Below are 17,708 nucleotides of genomic sequence, written 5' to 3'. Positions count from 1 at the left end.
TTTTAAAAATGCCATATATGCTTATAAAACTCAGGCTGCTTCCATAAAGCCAGTGCTTATTAAATGTTAGCATACCAAAGAGGGAAAAACACTGCCATTTTAAGCAATATACTTAAAATTTCAAAAATAAAACAGCCTATAAGAAATAGCACTTTCTACACAGGTTAGGTACAAACTGCAAAAGTATTATAGTCACAACCACAGTTTTCAGGAGTACTCAGTCCTTTTTTAATTTTTTTAAAGAATAAATGCTAGCAAATTTTTATTTTCACCAAGTTCATCTATTATTAGAGCACAAAAATCGCTAGTTTAGGACTTGAATTTAAAAAGAAACACAACATGCAGAATGCTATTTCTCAATATGGCTGTAGAAAAATTTAAGTCAAAGAAGTGGAATGAGTGAGACCAGGCAAGACTGCAGTACAGACGCTCTCCACAAGAACTATAATTTAGTCCAAAAGGAATGAGCGATCCTCTCTACAAAGTAGGGGTGAAATAACAAAATTGATAATCTGTGTTTTATCTTGCTTTTAATATAGGATGGGCAATGCATTCTTCAGACCATGGACATTAAATATGCTTTCAAAACCAAAGTGTACTTGATATTTTCACAAACTCACCCTTCATTCTTTACCTTAACTTCTGTATTGTTACATTACTAATAATTGTACTGCTACAGCTAAATCAACTAAGTATCAGTTTATGTAGTGTTGCTCCAAAGATCTACAAATAGCAGGCTCTATGCTTACCTAAAAAGGAATTTTTTAAAACAAAGGAGAAAAGAAATAATGTTCCAATAAATGGCACTGGGCAAAACATATATAACAAACACATTCAGACAGAGTCTCAGGTGCTCCTCGGTTACTATTAGAAGGACAAAATGCTTGCAGAAGATCTTGAGAAAACCACCTCTCCCTCTAAACTTTCACCTTCTACACAGCGTTAGCTGTTGCAACTGAGATGAAGGATGAATGCTTTTAGGCAAAAGTGAAAAATCTATCTACAAAGCCAAACAGCAAAATCTGTAGTGACTTTCTGCAGAAGGCTCTCTTCTCTGGTGGCAATACTCTTTAGTACATATCCAGGATAGACTAAATTGAAACAGAATCATTTCTGATACAGTAGCAATCCTTTCATATACTCTACTAAATATTACAAAATTTCAAAAAATACATAAATATTCCTTGTACCATGGATTACACACCAGTTTGGGACCGCCTGATGAAGTTGTGGCTACTAGTTAGACATTGCACCTCAAAAGTAGTGCCATCTGCACACAGTGAAGGGATGCAATGGGGAGGGCTCCCGAGAGATGGCAAATTACCTCTAAAGTGAAAAGTTTGGGATGGAGTGTCTCCAAATTAGAGGCGAGGAGGATATGGGTAGAGGAGGTAGGCAGGGTGAAAGGATTTTGAAATAATACTGCTTAGGAGTGTATATTTGAAGATAACTACTATACCTTGTCTATCCTTGATCCTAATCTTGAATTATGGCATGTTCATGCAAAATACCATTTCTACTCTAGGAAGAGGAGCAGACTGTTAAGAAAAGCATATTCTTAAGGGAAGATGTGAAGGTATCACTGTCATTAACTGCTATTTTACTTGGTCAGTCTTTTGGCTACATCGCTATATGCTATTTCAACCTCCTTATCGCTGGGACAGGTATTGGTGAACTCATCCCTTTTATATGCATTAGTTAAGTATCTCCAGATGCCAGTCATTCCTTTTGGAATATCAAAGTTGCGGTATTTCTTGGCCACCACCTGAAATACGAAGAGATCAAAAGTTAACAGATTCATTTTGCATGTCTTGTAAATGAAGCGTATCTCTGATTTTAGAGACAATTATCAGTGCCATGAATCTCTAAGAACTGCTTCTCTTTGAAAAGAAATCTGTCACCATCATTCTAACTGGAGTTTTAAATAACAACCAAGACTGTAAGCTGCACCAGGGATCCCAAAGATAATGGTGACTGAAAAGGTCTGCCTTGGACGTCCAGAAAGACAGCCACGTATAATAATTCAATAAATACTTTAATACATACACACACACACACACACACACACTAGATCTGTTTTTCTTATCTTAGATCTTTACTGCACCACAGCGCTTATTACTAGTCTACTTAGCCCCGTGCCTACCCAGTGTTTCACATAATAAATGCCTTGATATTTTTCTCCTTGAATGGAAAAGGTCAGGTGATCACAAAATAGAATTTAACAATAAATCTGACCATATAAATTAGTATAGCAAACTCCAATTCAAAGTCATCTATTATATCTTTGACTTTGTGTGCAGTTATTACAAAAATTCTTCTTTCTCATATGCCTCAATTTTAAGACATAATTGTCCCTTTAATGAACTCTAGAGTGTTTCCACCATTGGCTAAACCACATTAAGTTACACTGTTTGGGGGGCTGCTAGTCACATGAGATGGGGAATGTTTTAAGCACAAAGGAGGGGCGACCTTTGCAAATGCAACCCTAGGTAACAGCAACGTCACACCACAGCCCACAGCCCTACCTTGACAATATGCAGTTTGGGCAGCAGGTTGCAATCCGCTAAAGTCATTTCATTGCCGTCCAGAAATTTACGTGTAGAAAACTTAATGTCCTCCATACTATTTTCATCAATTTCATCAGGGAGCGGAGAATTCAGGTAGTCGTCCAGTTTCTGCAGTGTTTTCAAGAGACCCCTCTCGAGTGCTGAAAAAAGATGGGAAATACTGTAAGAAGGAAAACCAGCCGAGCTCCAAAAGAGAAGCATTATCCTTTCAGTCAGTGATTGTTACCAACTGACACCAGGTACCGCAGAACAAGACAGACAAAGTCCCTGCTCCCCTTGCACCTATATGCAGGGTGGGAGGATGAGACAAATTGTTTAGGTAAATGTATAAATAAGCATGGTAGTTTTAGACAGTAGTATTTATAAAAACTTGTTAATAACTAGATGCCCCCTACCTGAACACAGGTGACATTTAAACTGGAAAAATAGATGGGAAAAGGCAAACATATTAATTCAAATCAAGGAATTCTGCGGAGATTCTTACCCTCCATTTTAATTCCTGCTTCTCCAGGAATATTTGGATTTACAACCAAGAAATGTGTTAAGAAACTCCAAAAACAAACAATCTAAGCAGTAAGCCTGGGATTTCTGAACTATCTTTTAATATACAAGAAGCCAAGCCAGGGCCAGTGGTTCGTAACTGTAATCATAACATCATAACACTCTGGAAGGCCAAGGTTAGGCGGACTGCTTGAGCTCAGGAGTATGAGACCAGCCTCAGCAAGAGCGAGACCATGTCTCTTTAAAAAAAAAAAAAATAGCCAGGCATTGTGGAGGTGGCTGAAGCCCCAGCTACTTGGGAGGCAGAGGTAGAAGGATAGCTTGAACCCAGGAGGTTGAGATTGCTGTGAGCTATAAGGTCACAGCTCTCAACCCCAGGCCAACTGAGTGAGACTCAAAAAAAAAAAAAAGAAAGCCAAGGATAGCACTATCTTATACCAAACGTACAGAGGTCTGATTAGAGTTCAATTTATAATACTGAAATGGGAGATTCTTTAGCCAAATAGATTAAGATGCTATGATTATTAAGAATCAGAGAGAAATGAGACATCACCATCACCAGACATTTGGAAAGTCAAGGTTAGTGGCCCTTAGCAGAAAGGGGATGGGAATGTCATTAGAAAAGAAAATGGAGTAACAGCAGATGGACCTTCTTACCCTTTACTTCCTAATCCCCCTCACTTCTCCTCCATGCTCAAAATAAATGAATTCACACTGATACAGTAACTTGCCATAAAAGAAAGTAAATATCATGAGATGACACTCCCACGTAGTTATAATTTGAATAAAGTTGGACCCTTTAAGGAAAAAGGCAAATTTTAATGCTGCATATCTGATATTTCACGGACAACATAAAAATGCCCTGACCCAATACCTCTTCTTCCAAGTTGCCGCCACCCACTTATCCCTTGGCCCCTTCATGGTAGTCCAGGCAACAGGCAGTAGTTAGGTAAAGGGCCACATGCAGAACAAGGGATGAAGATATTTTCGGAGATAAACCAATAGAGCACTAAGACCAAAATTAATCTGGAGAACAGGGAGCAGATGTATTCAACAAAATATAACTTGAGTCCCTACCACGTGCCAAGTCTTGATTTATTTAATTTATTATTTATTGACACAGAGTCTCACTTTGTCACCCTTAGTAGAGTGCGGTGGTGTCATAGCTCACAGCAACCTCAGACTCTTAGGCTCAAGTGATTCTCTTGCCTCAGCCTCCTGAGTAGCTGTGTCTACAGGTGCCCACCAGGACACCCAGCTATTCTTAGAGACAGGGTCTCGCTCTGGCTCAGGCTGGTCTCAAACTCCTGAGCACAACTGATCCACTTGCCTCAGCCTCCCAGAGTGCTAGCATTACAGGTGTGAACCACCACTCCTGGCCCCCAAGTGTTGTTTCAAGCCCTGATAAATTTCATGGTTGAATACAACATAAAAGGTTCCTAATTCTCAGAGAGTTTAGATCCTCGGGAGAGGGAGCAGTGCCAAGAAGCTGGTCAAGAACACCACCCGGGGTGAATGCTGGTGCCAGCTACTGAAACATTTACCTTCCTAGAGGGAAAGCAGACTTAAGAGGATGTGGAGATGAGTTCAGTGATTGTGCGGAGTTGGAGGTGCCTGCAAAGGTAGGTGAGATGTCCAAAAGACAAGGCTTCAGGGTCACAGACTGGGCTGGAACAATATTTGGACATCTTGACATAAATGAAAAATGATACCATGGAATAAAGGTATTAAACAGCACCATTCAATAAAGTTTTAAAGACTAATACCATCATAAAGGAGTATAAAGTTAGTTCAAAAAAAGAAAATGGGCTAGGCACCTGTACTCAGTGGTTAGAGTAAAGAAAAAAAAAATCAAATAAAGTATGTTGAGGTTAACCACTGGGGGGCAGTAGCAGGCCAAAAGAAAGTAGCTCCTTGTCATCTATAAACTATTTTCAAGTAGCATTATTATTCTCCAATAACCCTGCAGATATTTCTAAAAGCCTACTTCAAAAACTTTTAAAAAATTAGTAAGTGCAAAAGAGGTTGACACAATCAGCTTAAAATTAATTATGAAAATTAAAGCAGCCCTTTTAACCTATGAGAATACAACCAAAGTAACAAGATTCACACCCACCATCGTCAGGGTGTGGGGAAACCAATCTTCCCTGTTAGTAGGAACCTAAACTAGTACAGATTTTGCGAATTTGACAAAATGCAGCAAAATTTAAAATGGACAAATCTTTTACTTGGAATCTAGCTCAAGGACATTCACTGGCAGCACTGTCACAGTAAAAAACACTTGAGACAATCATTAGATGCCTATCAACAGGGAAATGGTTCAATAAAAACCCATATTATAGAGTACTAAGTAGAATTTCTAAAAATGGAAGTACACCTGTATTTTGATATGGAAGAGTTTCTACCACATAAGTGAAAAAGACAACCGCATGTGAATATGTACACAATACACATTTACATAAAATGTTCTCAGAATTACATAGAAAAAAGGATGCACACAAAATTGATGGGGAAAAGGTCATGTAATGTGATTAACAAGGGGCAATGATGTTTTGTGAAATTTATTTCTTACTATTTGAACTTCATACAAGCATCTCTTGCTTGTATGATTTGAATCAGTAAAATTTAAGGCAGAAAACATTCTATGTAACAACAGTGCTTCTGTTAGTGAAACATAATCTAATTTATGATGAAGACAACAGACACTAAAAATTACAAGCACTTACGTGAATGAAACTATACAGCAGAACCTCTATAAGTTGACCACCCAAGGAACTGTAACAAACTGGTCAACATGCGGAACTAGGCCTCCTGTACTGGAGTACATGTGGTGCCTGTCAAGTCTATGAAGATTAGGTCAACTTAGGGAGGCAGCCAACGATGGAGGTTCTACTGTATTTTAAAGCTACTGCTAGTTTTAATCAAGGGTAATCACAGGGGAATAAAGGTAATCATAGGGCAATCAAAGGGTAATAAAGGGTAATCAGTTTTAAAGGCTAGACTTCCATCACTGGAAAATGGAAAAAGATAATGGGTATTTGAGGATTAAATACGCAATACAGTTTTATAGCTATGATGATAAACAACCATCCTCTGACTCCCAACACTTTTCCTGAGAATGACCAAGAGGCAAGTGAGAAAAAGGGGAAGAAAAAGGGGGGGGGGGGGCAGAGGAGAGGCAGGAGAGGCAAAGGGGAAGGAGGGATCCTGAATGAAAAGGAGCTAATCAAACCTCTCAGATTCCTTGCCTCCATTTAAAAATAGGAATTTGCCTCCAAGTATATCCAACAATGCTAAATCGTTTCTCTCTAAAGAAAATACAAGTGCTAGTTACATTTGATATCTTAATAAATTACAAAAATTAGTGTCACAGAATTGAAAAAACAGGAGCTGAGAGACAGATCATACCTAATCTCATTCCCATAAAAGAAAATTACCCATTAGTTGCACTTTTAATGTTTAAAAGGTTACACAAACTTTACTCCCAATCAACTTAAACACATTACTAAAAGAATGACATATTTTGTCTTTCATCAGGGTTTCCTTTTCTTTTATTCTTTAAACTGTTTTACTTTATAGCCCTGTCTAAGCACACTGTGCTTCAGTTTCACTTTCACCAAAAATGTAGCATGCAGGTATCTAATGCCTTAGTTAGGATTAGATCCTAAAAGGTCTTAAAATTGCCCAAACATGCTGGATTTTGTAAAATATATAATAGGCTAGTACTAACGCAAAGGCTTATCTACTCTGATTTACCATGTAAAAGGACAAATCCATCTGTCAATATTTGACTGGGTGTCTGGGGGAATAAGGATGTGAATCACTAATTCTTAGCATTAGTAAAGGCATTTAATTGCACTGGACAGATACCTGCAGCAAAAATACGTAAGGAGAGACTCCTTTAAGCTCCAAAGTGATTTGGAACACTGCTTTCTAAAGTCTCAGGGCAGGTCTCTGTGGCAGTTGCTTGGCAACTGGAATTTTTATTTACCAAGAGGTAATTTTATATAAAGCCTTCCAGGTTATGCACTGGGTAACACACTATGTTGTTTGTTCTTCTCAGCTATAGCTTTCTGAGGACAGTTAATAGTAGGTGGCTACTCAAGACAGTAACAAATTGATAGGAAAAAATAGAATACAAAGTTATACTTAAATGAGTCACTTTTTCCCTGTCTTCCCTCATCTCCCAAAGCAAACACATTGTATTTCTTTCTCTTCCCCACCAACTGTCAGAAGAAATTTAACCACCTTCCAGCTCTCAAAAGTTGCACAGGGAAATAAAAACATTATAACTTTGGCTTGGGGCCTGTGGCTCAAGTAGCTAAGGCGCCAGCCACATACACCTAAGGTGGCGGGTTCGAATCCAGCCTAGGCCCGACAAACAACAATGACAGCTACAACCAAAAAATAGTGGGGCATTGTGGCAGGTGCCTGTGGTCCCAGCTACTTGGGAGGTAGAGACAGGAGACTCGCTTGAGCCTAGGAGTTGGAGGTTGCTGTGAGCTGTGATGCCACAGCATTCTACCCAGGGGGACAGCTTGAGGCTCTCTCAAAAAAAAAAAACAAAACAAAAAAGAAAACATTATAACTTTAACTAAGATTACTCAAAGAACTATGCAGTAAGAGAACCAGGATATAAAAGGATAGTTTTATTAGAAATACACACACACAGTCAGCCTGCATGAGGAAGAGTAGAACAGAAAAGACACCGTGCCAACCTGAGGGAATGTCTCTACCAAAACTAGAAAAATTAGCCAGGTATGACGGGCATGTGTAGTGCCAGCTACTTGGGAGGCTGAGGCATGAGGACTGCTTGACCCCAGGAGTTTGAGGTTGCAAACCATGCTCGAGGCCATGGTACTCTAGCTTGGGCAACAAAGTGAGATTCTGTCTCAAAAAAAATTTTTTTTAAATAATAAAAAGAAAAGACATTGTAGAAAGGAAGAATCCAATATAAGCTTTTACTTAGTGTGTATATTGCTTAGGCAGAAACATTTCTCAGAAAAAAGGCCAACTACTAAAGAAAACTACTTCCAAACCAAGGCAGCTACTGGAACACGTCATAAGATATAAGCCAGGTCTGAGCACCATAGTTTTTCCCTGTCCTTTGCCACAGAAAAAATTTCATGCAGTGAGTATTATTCCCGAAACCAACAGCAAAAGACAATGAAATTCAATGCTGTATTACAAAATGCTGCAATCTTTGAATTTAAAAGTAAAACATAGCCTGAATTGCTTGGAAATCTACCTACTGCAATACGCAAGTGTTTCACTTTTTAAAAGATATTTGTTCTTGTTTAACGCAGATTTTTCCACCTTTGGATTCTTGTTCATTTGTTGCCATAAACTTTCAGTCAAAAAAACCACACGACCACACCCAAGTGACCAAACCATCTGAAACTGTGATGAATTGTAACATTTTTAGAAGCCTGCTTTACTGGTCATTACTGCTACTTTTAAATAAATACTAATGCTCTCTACATTTTCCCCAGAGAGAATAAGGCTTTAACATCCCAAAGAAAAGAAAAAGGGATATTACTGTAAGTAGTTCATTCGTGGTTCATTAAATGGAGCCTCTTTAAAGAGACTTCCATTCGCCAAGCTTGTTTGGTAAATGAAATAATTAAATGGCTCCTTTAATAAATAAAGGAACATTGCACCTGTACTACTTAAATAATTCTCACCATGAAAATAGGACTTGATTGGGCAGCGCCTGTGGCTCAAAAGGGTGCGGTGCCAGTCTCATATGCCGGAGTTGGCAGGTTCAAACCCAGCCCTGGCCAAAAACTTAAAAAAAAAAAAAAAAGAAAATACGACTTCAAAATAAAATTCTAGTTTTAGGATGCAGAGTAATTTGGAAGGCTAGTGAGTCTAATTACTTTCTTAAAGCAACTCCAAAATTGCTCTTTAAGGGTAATTAACACAAAAAAACCACTCAGGCTGATTTTCGGCTGCTGGCAACAAAGGGCGAACAAAATAAACGTTTTGTAATAGTTGAACTCCATCAGTCTGTTCCAAGTCACCACAACCACATCATCCATCGTTTCTGATGAACTGTTAAATCTTTGCACAGCTTCCTTCACACTAACTTCTCAGAAGACTGTAAGAACCGTCAGATTCAGTAAATATCTCATCACCTCCCCACCACGTGGACTGTGCCGCTAAGAAACACAGAGAAAAAGCAATTTGAGGACTTAACTCTCCTTTGTCATCAAATTTCTGATCAACTCTGAAAGACAGTTTTTAATATTTACAGGGATGTTTAAGGATTGGTTTATAATCACTGTCATTGTCTGTTGTCGTAGCAATTCAATTTTTTGTTGTTTTTTTTTTTACCTTCATTAGCCTCTGGCCTTGAATTCTTGATATAGGCAGAGAATTTGGCAAAGATGTCCATTCCAGCAGTATTTGACTCTGGGTGTTTTGGTGAAAGCTTTAAGTACCTAAATAGGGAAGATGATAGATTACAAATCCTTCAAAGACACATTATTATAAGTTTTCTCAACAAACCACAATGCTAGCAATCACTAGACATCTCTTAACAGTTATTACCCTAAGAAATGCCATCAGCTGTTTCTTCCTTAGGAAACAAAGCTCTGAACAGTCCACATATTACTATTCCAGCAACTAACAGTCCACCTCCAACTGATAAATTGAGATGCTGGGGAGATAGCTGACTTGTTCAGAGATTTGTGCCAAGCCAACGGGCATCTTGGAATGAGCTCTCTAGAGCCGCACTTGTCCAAGAGAACTTCCTGTGACGATGGAAATGTTCTCTAGCTTCATTGTCCAATAGGTGGCCATTAGTGCCGTGTAGCTATTTGGATAGAAATTAAAACTAATCACAAAATTAAATATTCGCTTCTTCAGCTGCACGAGTCACATTTCCAGGGCTCAGCATCACTGGACAGCACAGCTCTAGAGCCTTCTAGACAGTGCTGCCAACCAGATCCTTAATATGCTATGCACCGAGCCAGCATGATGAAGCAGTGCCAGAGAACCCTGATGGGAGGGAAAAGGCCCACTCTGGTCAGGCAGCTGGATGATCCACAGCAGGTTAAGGACAAAAACTGCTGGCGGCAGATCATTCACTTCAAAACTACACCCGGGGACTTTCAAAATCTCCCATACATTAAGTATTACATAGTACATTTAAGAGTAACACTGAGGCTTGGCTGTGGCTCAAGCAGCTAAGGGGCCAGTCACATACACCTGAGCTGGAGGGTTCGAATCCAGCCTGGCCCCACCAAACAACAATGACGGCTACAACCAAAAAATAGCCGGGCATTGTGGCAGGCACCTGTAATCCCAGCTACTAGGGAGGCGGAGGCAAGAGAATCGCTTGAGCCCAGGAGTTGGAGGTTGGTGTGAGCTGTGATGCCACAGCACTCTACCCAGGGCAACAGCAGGGGAAAATGGGATGTCAGAAATGATATCTGAGGAGTGCTCTGTTACGTTGTCACAAAGTTTTTCCGCTTTGAGAACAGACAGGGCACAGAAGCTTTTTAAAACCACATCCCCCCATATTTTACATATTTGGATTTCAAACACACTCAGTGTGTATTTCTCCTTCAAATCGCAAAACACATGTGAAAGGGCTGTTCAGCAGGGCTTGCACCAGCTCCAGAGAATCAGGGCTAGCGTATAGGCGAAATGCCTATGTGCCTCTGGCCAAAAAAGCCGTTGGAGAGAGAGCAGTGAAAAGACTTTGTGCAGGCATACTTGTGAGAAACTGAGGCAGGATCCCACTGGCCATGTTGGTTGTGAGCCTAACATGACCAAGGCTTTGGCTGGAATAGCATTTACTGTGTTAAAGAATTAAGGTTGACTTTATAAGGCCAATAAAAAGCCCTTTGGAAAACTGGCCAGATACCCATCAGTAACCTTTCCTGATCTGTGGTAAGTAACAAAGGTCACTTACTGATGGGTCTGGGAATGGAAATGTGCTCAGGAACCTCAAGAGAAGAGAAATTTACCCAATGCATACAGGTATCTAATGGCACAGATGAAACTTGGGCTGGTGAAAGGCTTTTGAGAAGTCCAGCCTGAAAATTCCTTATAAAAGGTTCCAGCAAAAACTTCCTGACTTAAGGCTTACATGGGAGCAGAGGTTTGCACACAAATTCCTGTATGCCCAAGAAGTTTCTTTATGCCTTGTTTAAAGATCCAAAGTAATAGCCTCCAAACAGCAAGGCCAGCAAGGGCAGGTATTCAATCTACCTTGTTCCTCCATAGCAGCCTCAGGCATCATCAGATAAGAACAAAGAAATAATGGCTAACAACATGTTCTGCATTAAGTTACGTTAAATTGGGTTATGTTGAAAGGGTTATGTCAAAAGATGTATGTTGAGTGGATTATCGGAAGCTAATCATGAGGTAGTCAAGTGATGTTTAAATGGATCAATGAGGTCATTGCTGTATTGTGCGGATGTACAAAATTCCCTATATAAACCAACCACAAATAAAGAAGCTCGCCATTTTGCTTGAGCGAGCAGATGGTCACCTTATTTAAAACACAATTTCAATAAGCGTGCTTATTCTCTGTGACACTGCTTTTCTGTAAGACCCTTACAGCAACCTTCACAGAATTCAGCTTTAGTCCCAGTTAGGGATGATAAATCAGTGAGGAAATGTCACTAGGGAATGGATTTGGGGACAGTAAGGCTTTAGGAAAAAAATCTTACAATGAACCAGTTATTGCGATTTATTAAAGACACAGTCTCGTCCGTCTTTTTTTAAATGAAAAGTGAAGATGAGGTCGTTTTTAAAAGAAATTTAGTTCAGTTGCAAGTTGTGTTTCAGTTTAGTTTTTATATTCCTGCTTCTTCTGTTTACTTTTTCAAATTCAGTAAGAAATGTATTGTCTAAAAATTTAGCACGGTACTAACCTGGTAAGGAGGATGTGAAACATCCATGGAACACCTAGAAGCTCACCATATCTCTCTTGTTAGTAGGTCTACCTAGTCCACCAAGTAGGAGACTCACTTATCTCTCAGTTTTTAAGCTTCAAGATTTCTCTTATAAACACATTTATTTACATAAAGCATTTTTCAGTGAAAAATTATACTAAATGAGTTTCACCCAAATTCATATACCTATGTCTGGCTATATTTCCCCCCCCTCCTAAGTGCCTCACTATAGAAGTTTCCACAGTCTTTCTCACTCCTTCTCGTATTTTCTTTTTGCCTGAGCTGAAAAAAATTAATCCCAGGTCCAACAAGCCTGGACTTCCCTCGACTATAAAAACAACCAGCCTCCTTAAATGTTTGTGCTGCTTATAATACATACCTTCACTGATCCATTTCAAACAAAAATAGTGCAGGGAACAGAAGTGCCTTTTCAAACATCTATGTTTTCCTCTAGCCAAGTTTCCCAAATTAGTTTTCTTTTCCCCAACCAGTATTTAACTGCACCTCCTTTTTCTAATGAAGTAAACCTCATAATTCTCAAAATAACTTACAGGAAGGCAGGTCTGAATTACAAATCATTTTATATATTCATTTTTATAATTATTGAATGGGATGTAAGGATGAGCATATGAAAGTATATCTCCTACTGTGCTTTTAAAAATATACAAGAGCTCCAACTAGAGAAACATCTTGGTGAACAAGTAAAATGAAGGAGGGCTTGTTATCAGCACATAGAAACAGATGCTATTGGGTGGTGCCCGTAGCTCAGTGGTTACAGTGCTGGCCACATACACCAAGGCTGGTGAGTTCGAACCTGGCCTGGGCCAGCTAAAACAACGACATCTGCAACAACAACAACAAAAAAGCCGGGTGTTGTAGCAAGCACCTGTAGTCCCAGCTACTCAGGAGGCTGAGGCAACAGAATCACTTAAGCCCAAGAGTTTGAGGTTGCTGTGAGCTGTGACACCATGGCACTCAACCAAGGGTGACAACAGTGAGACTCTGTCTCAAAAAAGGAATGAAATGATGTCGTTTGCAGCAACATGGATGGTAATTATCTTAAGTAAAGTAAATCAAACACAAAAAACCAAATATCACAAGTTCTCACTTATATGTAGGAACTAAAAAAATTGAACATGTAGAGATAGAGAATAAAAACATAACAGACTAGGGTACGAGTGGAGGTAGGGAGACGATACACAGAAGAGGCAGTTAAAGGGTGTAGACATACAGTAAAAATAAATTCATCAGAGAAAGATGACTATACTTAACAAAAACATGCTCAGGTGGCAGGAGGTGGATACTCTAAAACTCTGATTTGATCACTACACTTTATATACACATAACACATTTTTCATACCCCATAAATTTGCACAATTTTTTTAAAAAGGAATACTATAGCCAAAAGAGAACATTTACCCCAAATCTCTCATTTTGCCTAAAAGGAAGGAAATGATGTTCCAGAAAGCATGCACACTTGACCCCAAAGTCTGTTAGTAAAAGTGTGGACAAACTAAAGCTCAGATACTTTGTCTGCCTGGCCAGTGTTTTCTTTTTTTCCTATTACAAGTCAGATTCTCTCTAACAGATCAGTCAAATCCTAAACTTGTAGGTCCAAGTTCGATTTTTTTTTTTTGCACCTTCCCCAAAGATTACATTTTAATTCATCCATTACTATTAGTTTTAGCAAATAGCTTTGATCAAGCAAGAATGTTCAATTATTGTGAGTATTCGCTTTAACATTTCACAAAAAGAGAGGCAAATAATTCATAAAAGCCTATTTGTGAATGGCAGAAGAGAAATGCACGGCCGAGGTATTTAGACTTTTAGTCCTAACTAGCTAAGAAACTTCGTAGGTTTTGAGGAAAGATCACAAACATTTTCTCTTTTATGTTAATACCAAGGCTGATCACACAGCCTACTAAATAATCCATGTAAATTCTTTTACTGTAGTTCTCATTTGCAAAAATGGGTTAATAACACTTTATTGGGAGCTCTCTTCCAAATTTATTTACTTTCTTTCTATACCAGTGTTTTTCGATCTTTTTTATCTCAAACACCGAACCTATAGTTAAACTTCTGCGGCACACTTAAATTACACTGATCCAAAAAAAGAGTAAAAAAATAATGTACTAGACTTTTTTCTTCTTTCAAAAAATTTAATTAATGATCTTTAAAATTTTTTGTGGCCCACCTGACGTCCTTTCATGGCACACCAGTGTGTCGAGGCATACCAGTTGAAAATCACAGCTCTATTCCATCATTTATCAGTAAGTTAGCCAAATACACAGGCCTGTTTCAGTTAAAAACCCAAGTTTCAGAGCTGTCTGGCAAAGTTGTTCCTTCCTTCAACTAAGAAAAATACAAAAATACTTTCCTCGGAGAAGAAAAAGTTCACATTAAAACCTGCAGTTACAAACTCCAGCAAATTGGTTTAAACCTTCCATTTGTCTCTGAATTTTAAACAACTGCAGAGTAGACAATTGCTTGTATTTATATTTGTCAAGATTAAGTCAGGAAGGGCTCACATAAAAACACTCTGTTCTCAGTATCACCAAAAGCCAAAAAACATGTCATTTCAAAAGCTCGACTCTAACCCACCAGTTTGCACAACTCTTCTGTTCTCTCATCCTATCTAGAGAACAAGAAGGTTTACAGGTAGCACGGGCAGAGGATCAGTAACAGAGACCCGAAGACCCCACTGTCCTAAAGGGAAAGACAGTGGAAGGGTCCCTGGCGCCCTACAATACAGAGCAACAGAGGAAAAGGCAGGCAGGTGGCGATGCAGAAACACTCCCTCCTCCTATCCATCCGCTAGAAACAATTCTGCAGGAAAGAAAGAGAGGCCATCTGATTAGCAGAGCCCACTAAGGGGAAGGCAGTCCCGCTCCAAACCTGCAGTCTCAACACATACAAATACATAAAAATTCATGAGAAGTTAAGCCTCACCCCTTGTTTTAAAGGATTTCACCAAATTAAGTTTGATAACTACCTTCAGTCCCACTTGCTTAGAGTTAAGTAAACTATCTTTGATTTCTCTCCTACTCTTGTCTCTAAACTTGAGCTAGCCTTAAAAAAACAAAAAAAAAAAAATTTTTTTTTAAGACAGAGTCTCACTCTGTGCCCTGGTGTTATGAGTGCCATGATGTCCTAGGTCACAGCAACCTCAAAGTCTTGGGCTCACCTGATCCTCCTGCCTCAGACTCTTGAGTAGCTAAGACTCCTAGCACCAGCCACAATGCCTGGATGATTTTTCTATTTTTAGTAGAGATGGCGTCTCTCCTTAGCTCAGGCTGATCTTGAACTCCTGAGCTCAATCCACCACCTCCATCTCCCAGAGTGCTAGGATTATTAGAGGCATGAGCCACCACGCCCAACCTAGCCTTAAATTTTGTGCTCAGTAAAGCACAATCCCAACTACAGACTTAACATTTTGCCTCTTTCATAAAAGCTAAACACAATGAAATGAAAGGTAGAAAGCAGGAAAGTGAGAAAACGCAGACTGTGGAAGTCATATTGACCTGGCTTCAAAAGTACCCCAGCTCTGCCGTCACTAATCGTGGACCCTTAGACAAATCATTTGGATTACTTAAGTTACTTCATAAAGTCTGTGTGAAGATTAACTGAGATAACCCACAAAATCATCCACAAGCACGGTGCATAGCACACAGTAACAGCAGGAGCACTGGCAGCATCAAAAATCTCTTCTACTAGGCCAGGCACAAGGGCTCACGCCTGTAATCCTAGCGCTCTGGGAGGCCGGGGTGGGTGGATTGCTTGAGCTCCAGAGTTTAAGATAAGCCTAAGCCAGAGCAAGACCCTATCCTCTTAAAAAACAAAAAACAAAAAGAACTCTCCTACATAAAATGAAATTTTTTTTTTTTTTAAGACAGAGTCTCACTTTGTTGCCCTCCGTAGTGCCATGGCATCACAGCTCACAGCAACCTCAAACTCTTGGGCTCAAGTGATTCTCTTGCCTCAGCCTCCCAAGTAGCTGGGACTACAGGTACCCACTACAACGCTGGGCTACTTTTTAAAGACAAGGTCTTGCTCTTGCTCAGGCTGGTCTAGAAACAGTGAGTTCAAGCCATCTGCCCACCTTGGCTTCCCAGAGTGCTGGTATTATAAGCACGTATGAAGTGAAATTTTAAAACTTTAAATTCTGAAGAGAGTTTCTACAAACTACAACACAAAAACAAAGAGAACATCCCTAGGGAGAATTTTAGCCTGTGATGAACCTTTTACAACAAAAATTTCCAAGTCTTTAAACTGAAAGAAAAGACCAACTCTAGCTATGGTATCCCTATACTATATATGCTCAAATAAAACAGGGCAGAATTTGTTGTTGTTGAAGGAGACTGAGAATATGAGAAAATATCTGTTTGAAGCTGTACAGATGTCAGCACACTGATTTTAGAAACTTAAAATATACTAGGAAGAGGGCGGCGCCTGTGGCTGAAGGAGTAGGGTGCCGGCCCCTTATGCTGGAGGTGATGGGTTCAAACCCAGCCCCAGCCAAAAACTGCAAAAAGAAGAATTTATACAATAAGGACTTCATTAGATCCTTGTCGTGAAGACTAGAAGAAAAGGGGAAAAAGTAAGTACTTCAGATGATGCTTTAAAAAATAAAGTTTCCTTCACAGAGAATAAGTCATTCAAACTGCTTCTCTATAATTTAATGTTGATATAATGATTTATAGTAACATAAGAGAAAGATCACTGTCAATTAGTGTCTGCAAATGAGTTGGCAGATGTGGAACTTTGTCAGAGATGACAGGCTTTTAAGAATAAAGGGGGATCTAGTTGGTCCTGTGATGCCACAATCTTTCAAAAGTTATGCCCACTAAGTTGAATGCATGTTCGTGACAGCCCTTTACTGATGAATAGAAAGCTTCAATTTACATTTTGCAAAGATCCTAGTTTTGATTTACTGGTATTCTAATTATATGCATGGCCTGGAGGAAAAACATCAAGATACAGCTTCATTAATGTTGGTCTGGAGATACATTACTGAAGATGAAAGAAAGGATGGCTAGGACTCCAGGAAAACAGAGATAAAAGAAGTTTCAGGCTCTTAGAAGGACAGGAAGGAAGGCAGAGGACAGACTTTTAGAATTAGTATTAAAAAAAGATTAAGAAAATCAAATTTTAGACTTAGCACAAGACTGCTAACTAAGAGGGCACTTCTGCTCAACAGAGTGATGGGCTCATTGTAAGCAAAACCATTGCTACTCATACTTCTAGCAGCCGTCCTGCTGCCATCCCCAACCCTGCACAACAGGCTTCAGCCACTTCGCTGGGTCCCCAAAAGAAACACTATTTATTCAAAATGACTCTTCTGCTCCAGAATGTTCCAATTATCAGCTGTTCCTGTGTCTCCTTCCCTCTCTTCAAGCTGCTCTAGTCCCAGAGACACAATATTGAAATTAGGACAATTAATAACCCTATGAGGGCATTAAGTGTTCAAGCGAAGGAAGAGTCACATGTCTGTCACTTTAAATTGAAAGCTAGAAATGATTAAGCACAGCAGGAAGGCATGTTGAAAGCTGAGCTATACCAAAGCTAGGCCTTCTGCATCAGTTAGTCAAGTGGTGGATGCAATGAAAAAGTTCTTGAGGAAATTAAAAATGATAACTCTATAGGCTCGGCACCTATGGCTCAAGTGGCTAAGGTGCCAGCCACATACACCTAAGGTGGTGGGTTCGAATCCAGCCCTGGCCCGCCAAACAAC

The 17,708-nt window shown here is 39.5% G+C and overlaps 1 protein-coding gene across 2 annotated transcripts in view; it reads right to left on the bottom strand.

The window, feature by feature from the left end:
- Positions 1–745: 745 nt before the first annotated feature.
- The window catches only part of CLIC4 (chloride intracellular channel 4), a 60,364-nt gene continuing 43,401 nt past the window's right edge, over positions 746–17,708 (bottom strand). For both annotated transcript variants that reach the window (XM_023519081.1, XM_012811428.2), the window contains exons 4-6: positions 9,405–9,511; positions 2,526–2,707; positions 746–1,765 (exon numbers count right to left, since the gene is read on the bottom strand). In XM_023519081.1, the coding sequence (XP_023374849.1) occupies positions 1,601–1,765; positions 2,526–2,707; positions 9,405–9,511 (454 nt within the window). In that variant the 3' untranslated portion in view covers positions 746–1,600. The remainder of the gene's footprint in view (positions 1,766–2,525; positions 2,708–9,404; positions 9,512–17,708) is intronic.

Source organism: Otolemur garnettii, unplaced genomic scaffold (assembly GCF_000181295.1).
Source record: "Otolemur garnettii isolate 467f Iridium unplaced genomic scaffold, OtoGar3 scaffold00156, whole genome shotgun sequence".
Lineage (NCBI taxonomy): Eukaryota > Metazoa > Chordata > Mammalia > Primates > Galagidae > Otolemur > Otolemur garnettii.
Note: the sequence above shows the minus strand (reverse complement) of the source record. Positions and strands in the feature narration are given on the sequence as shown.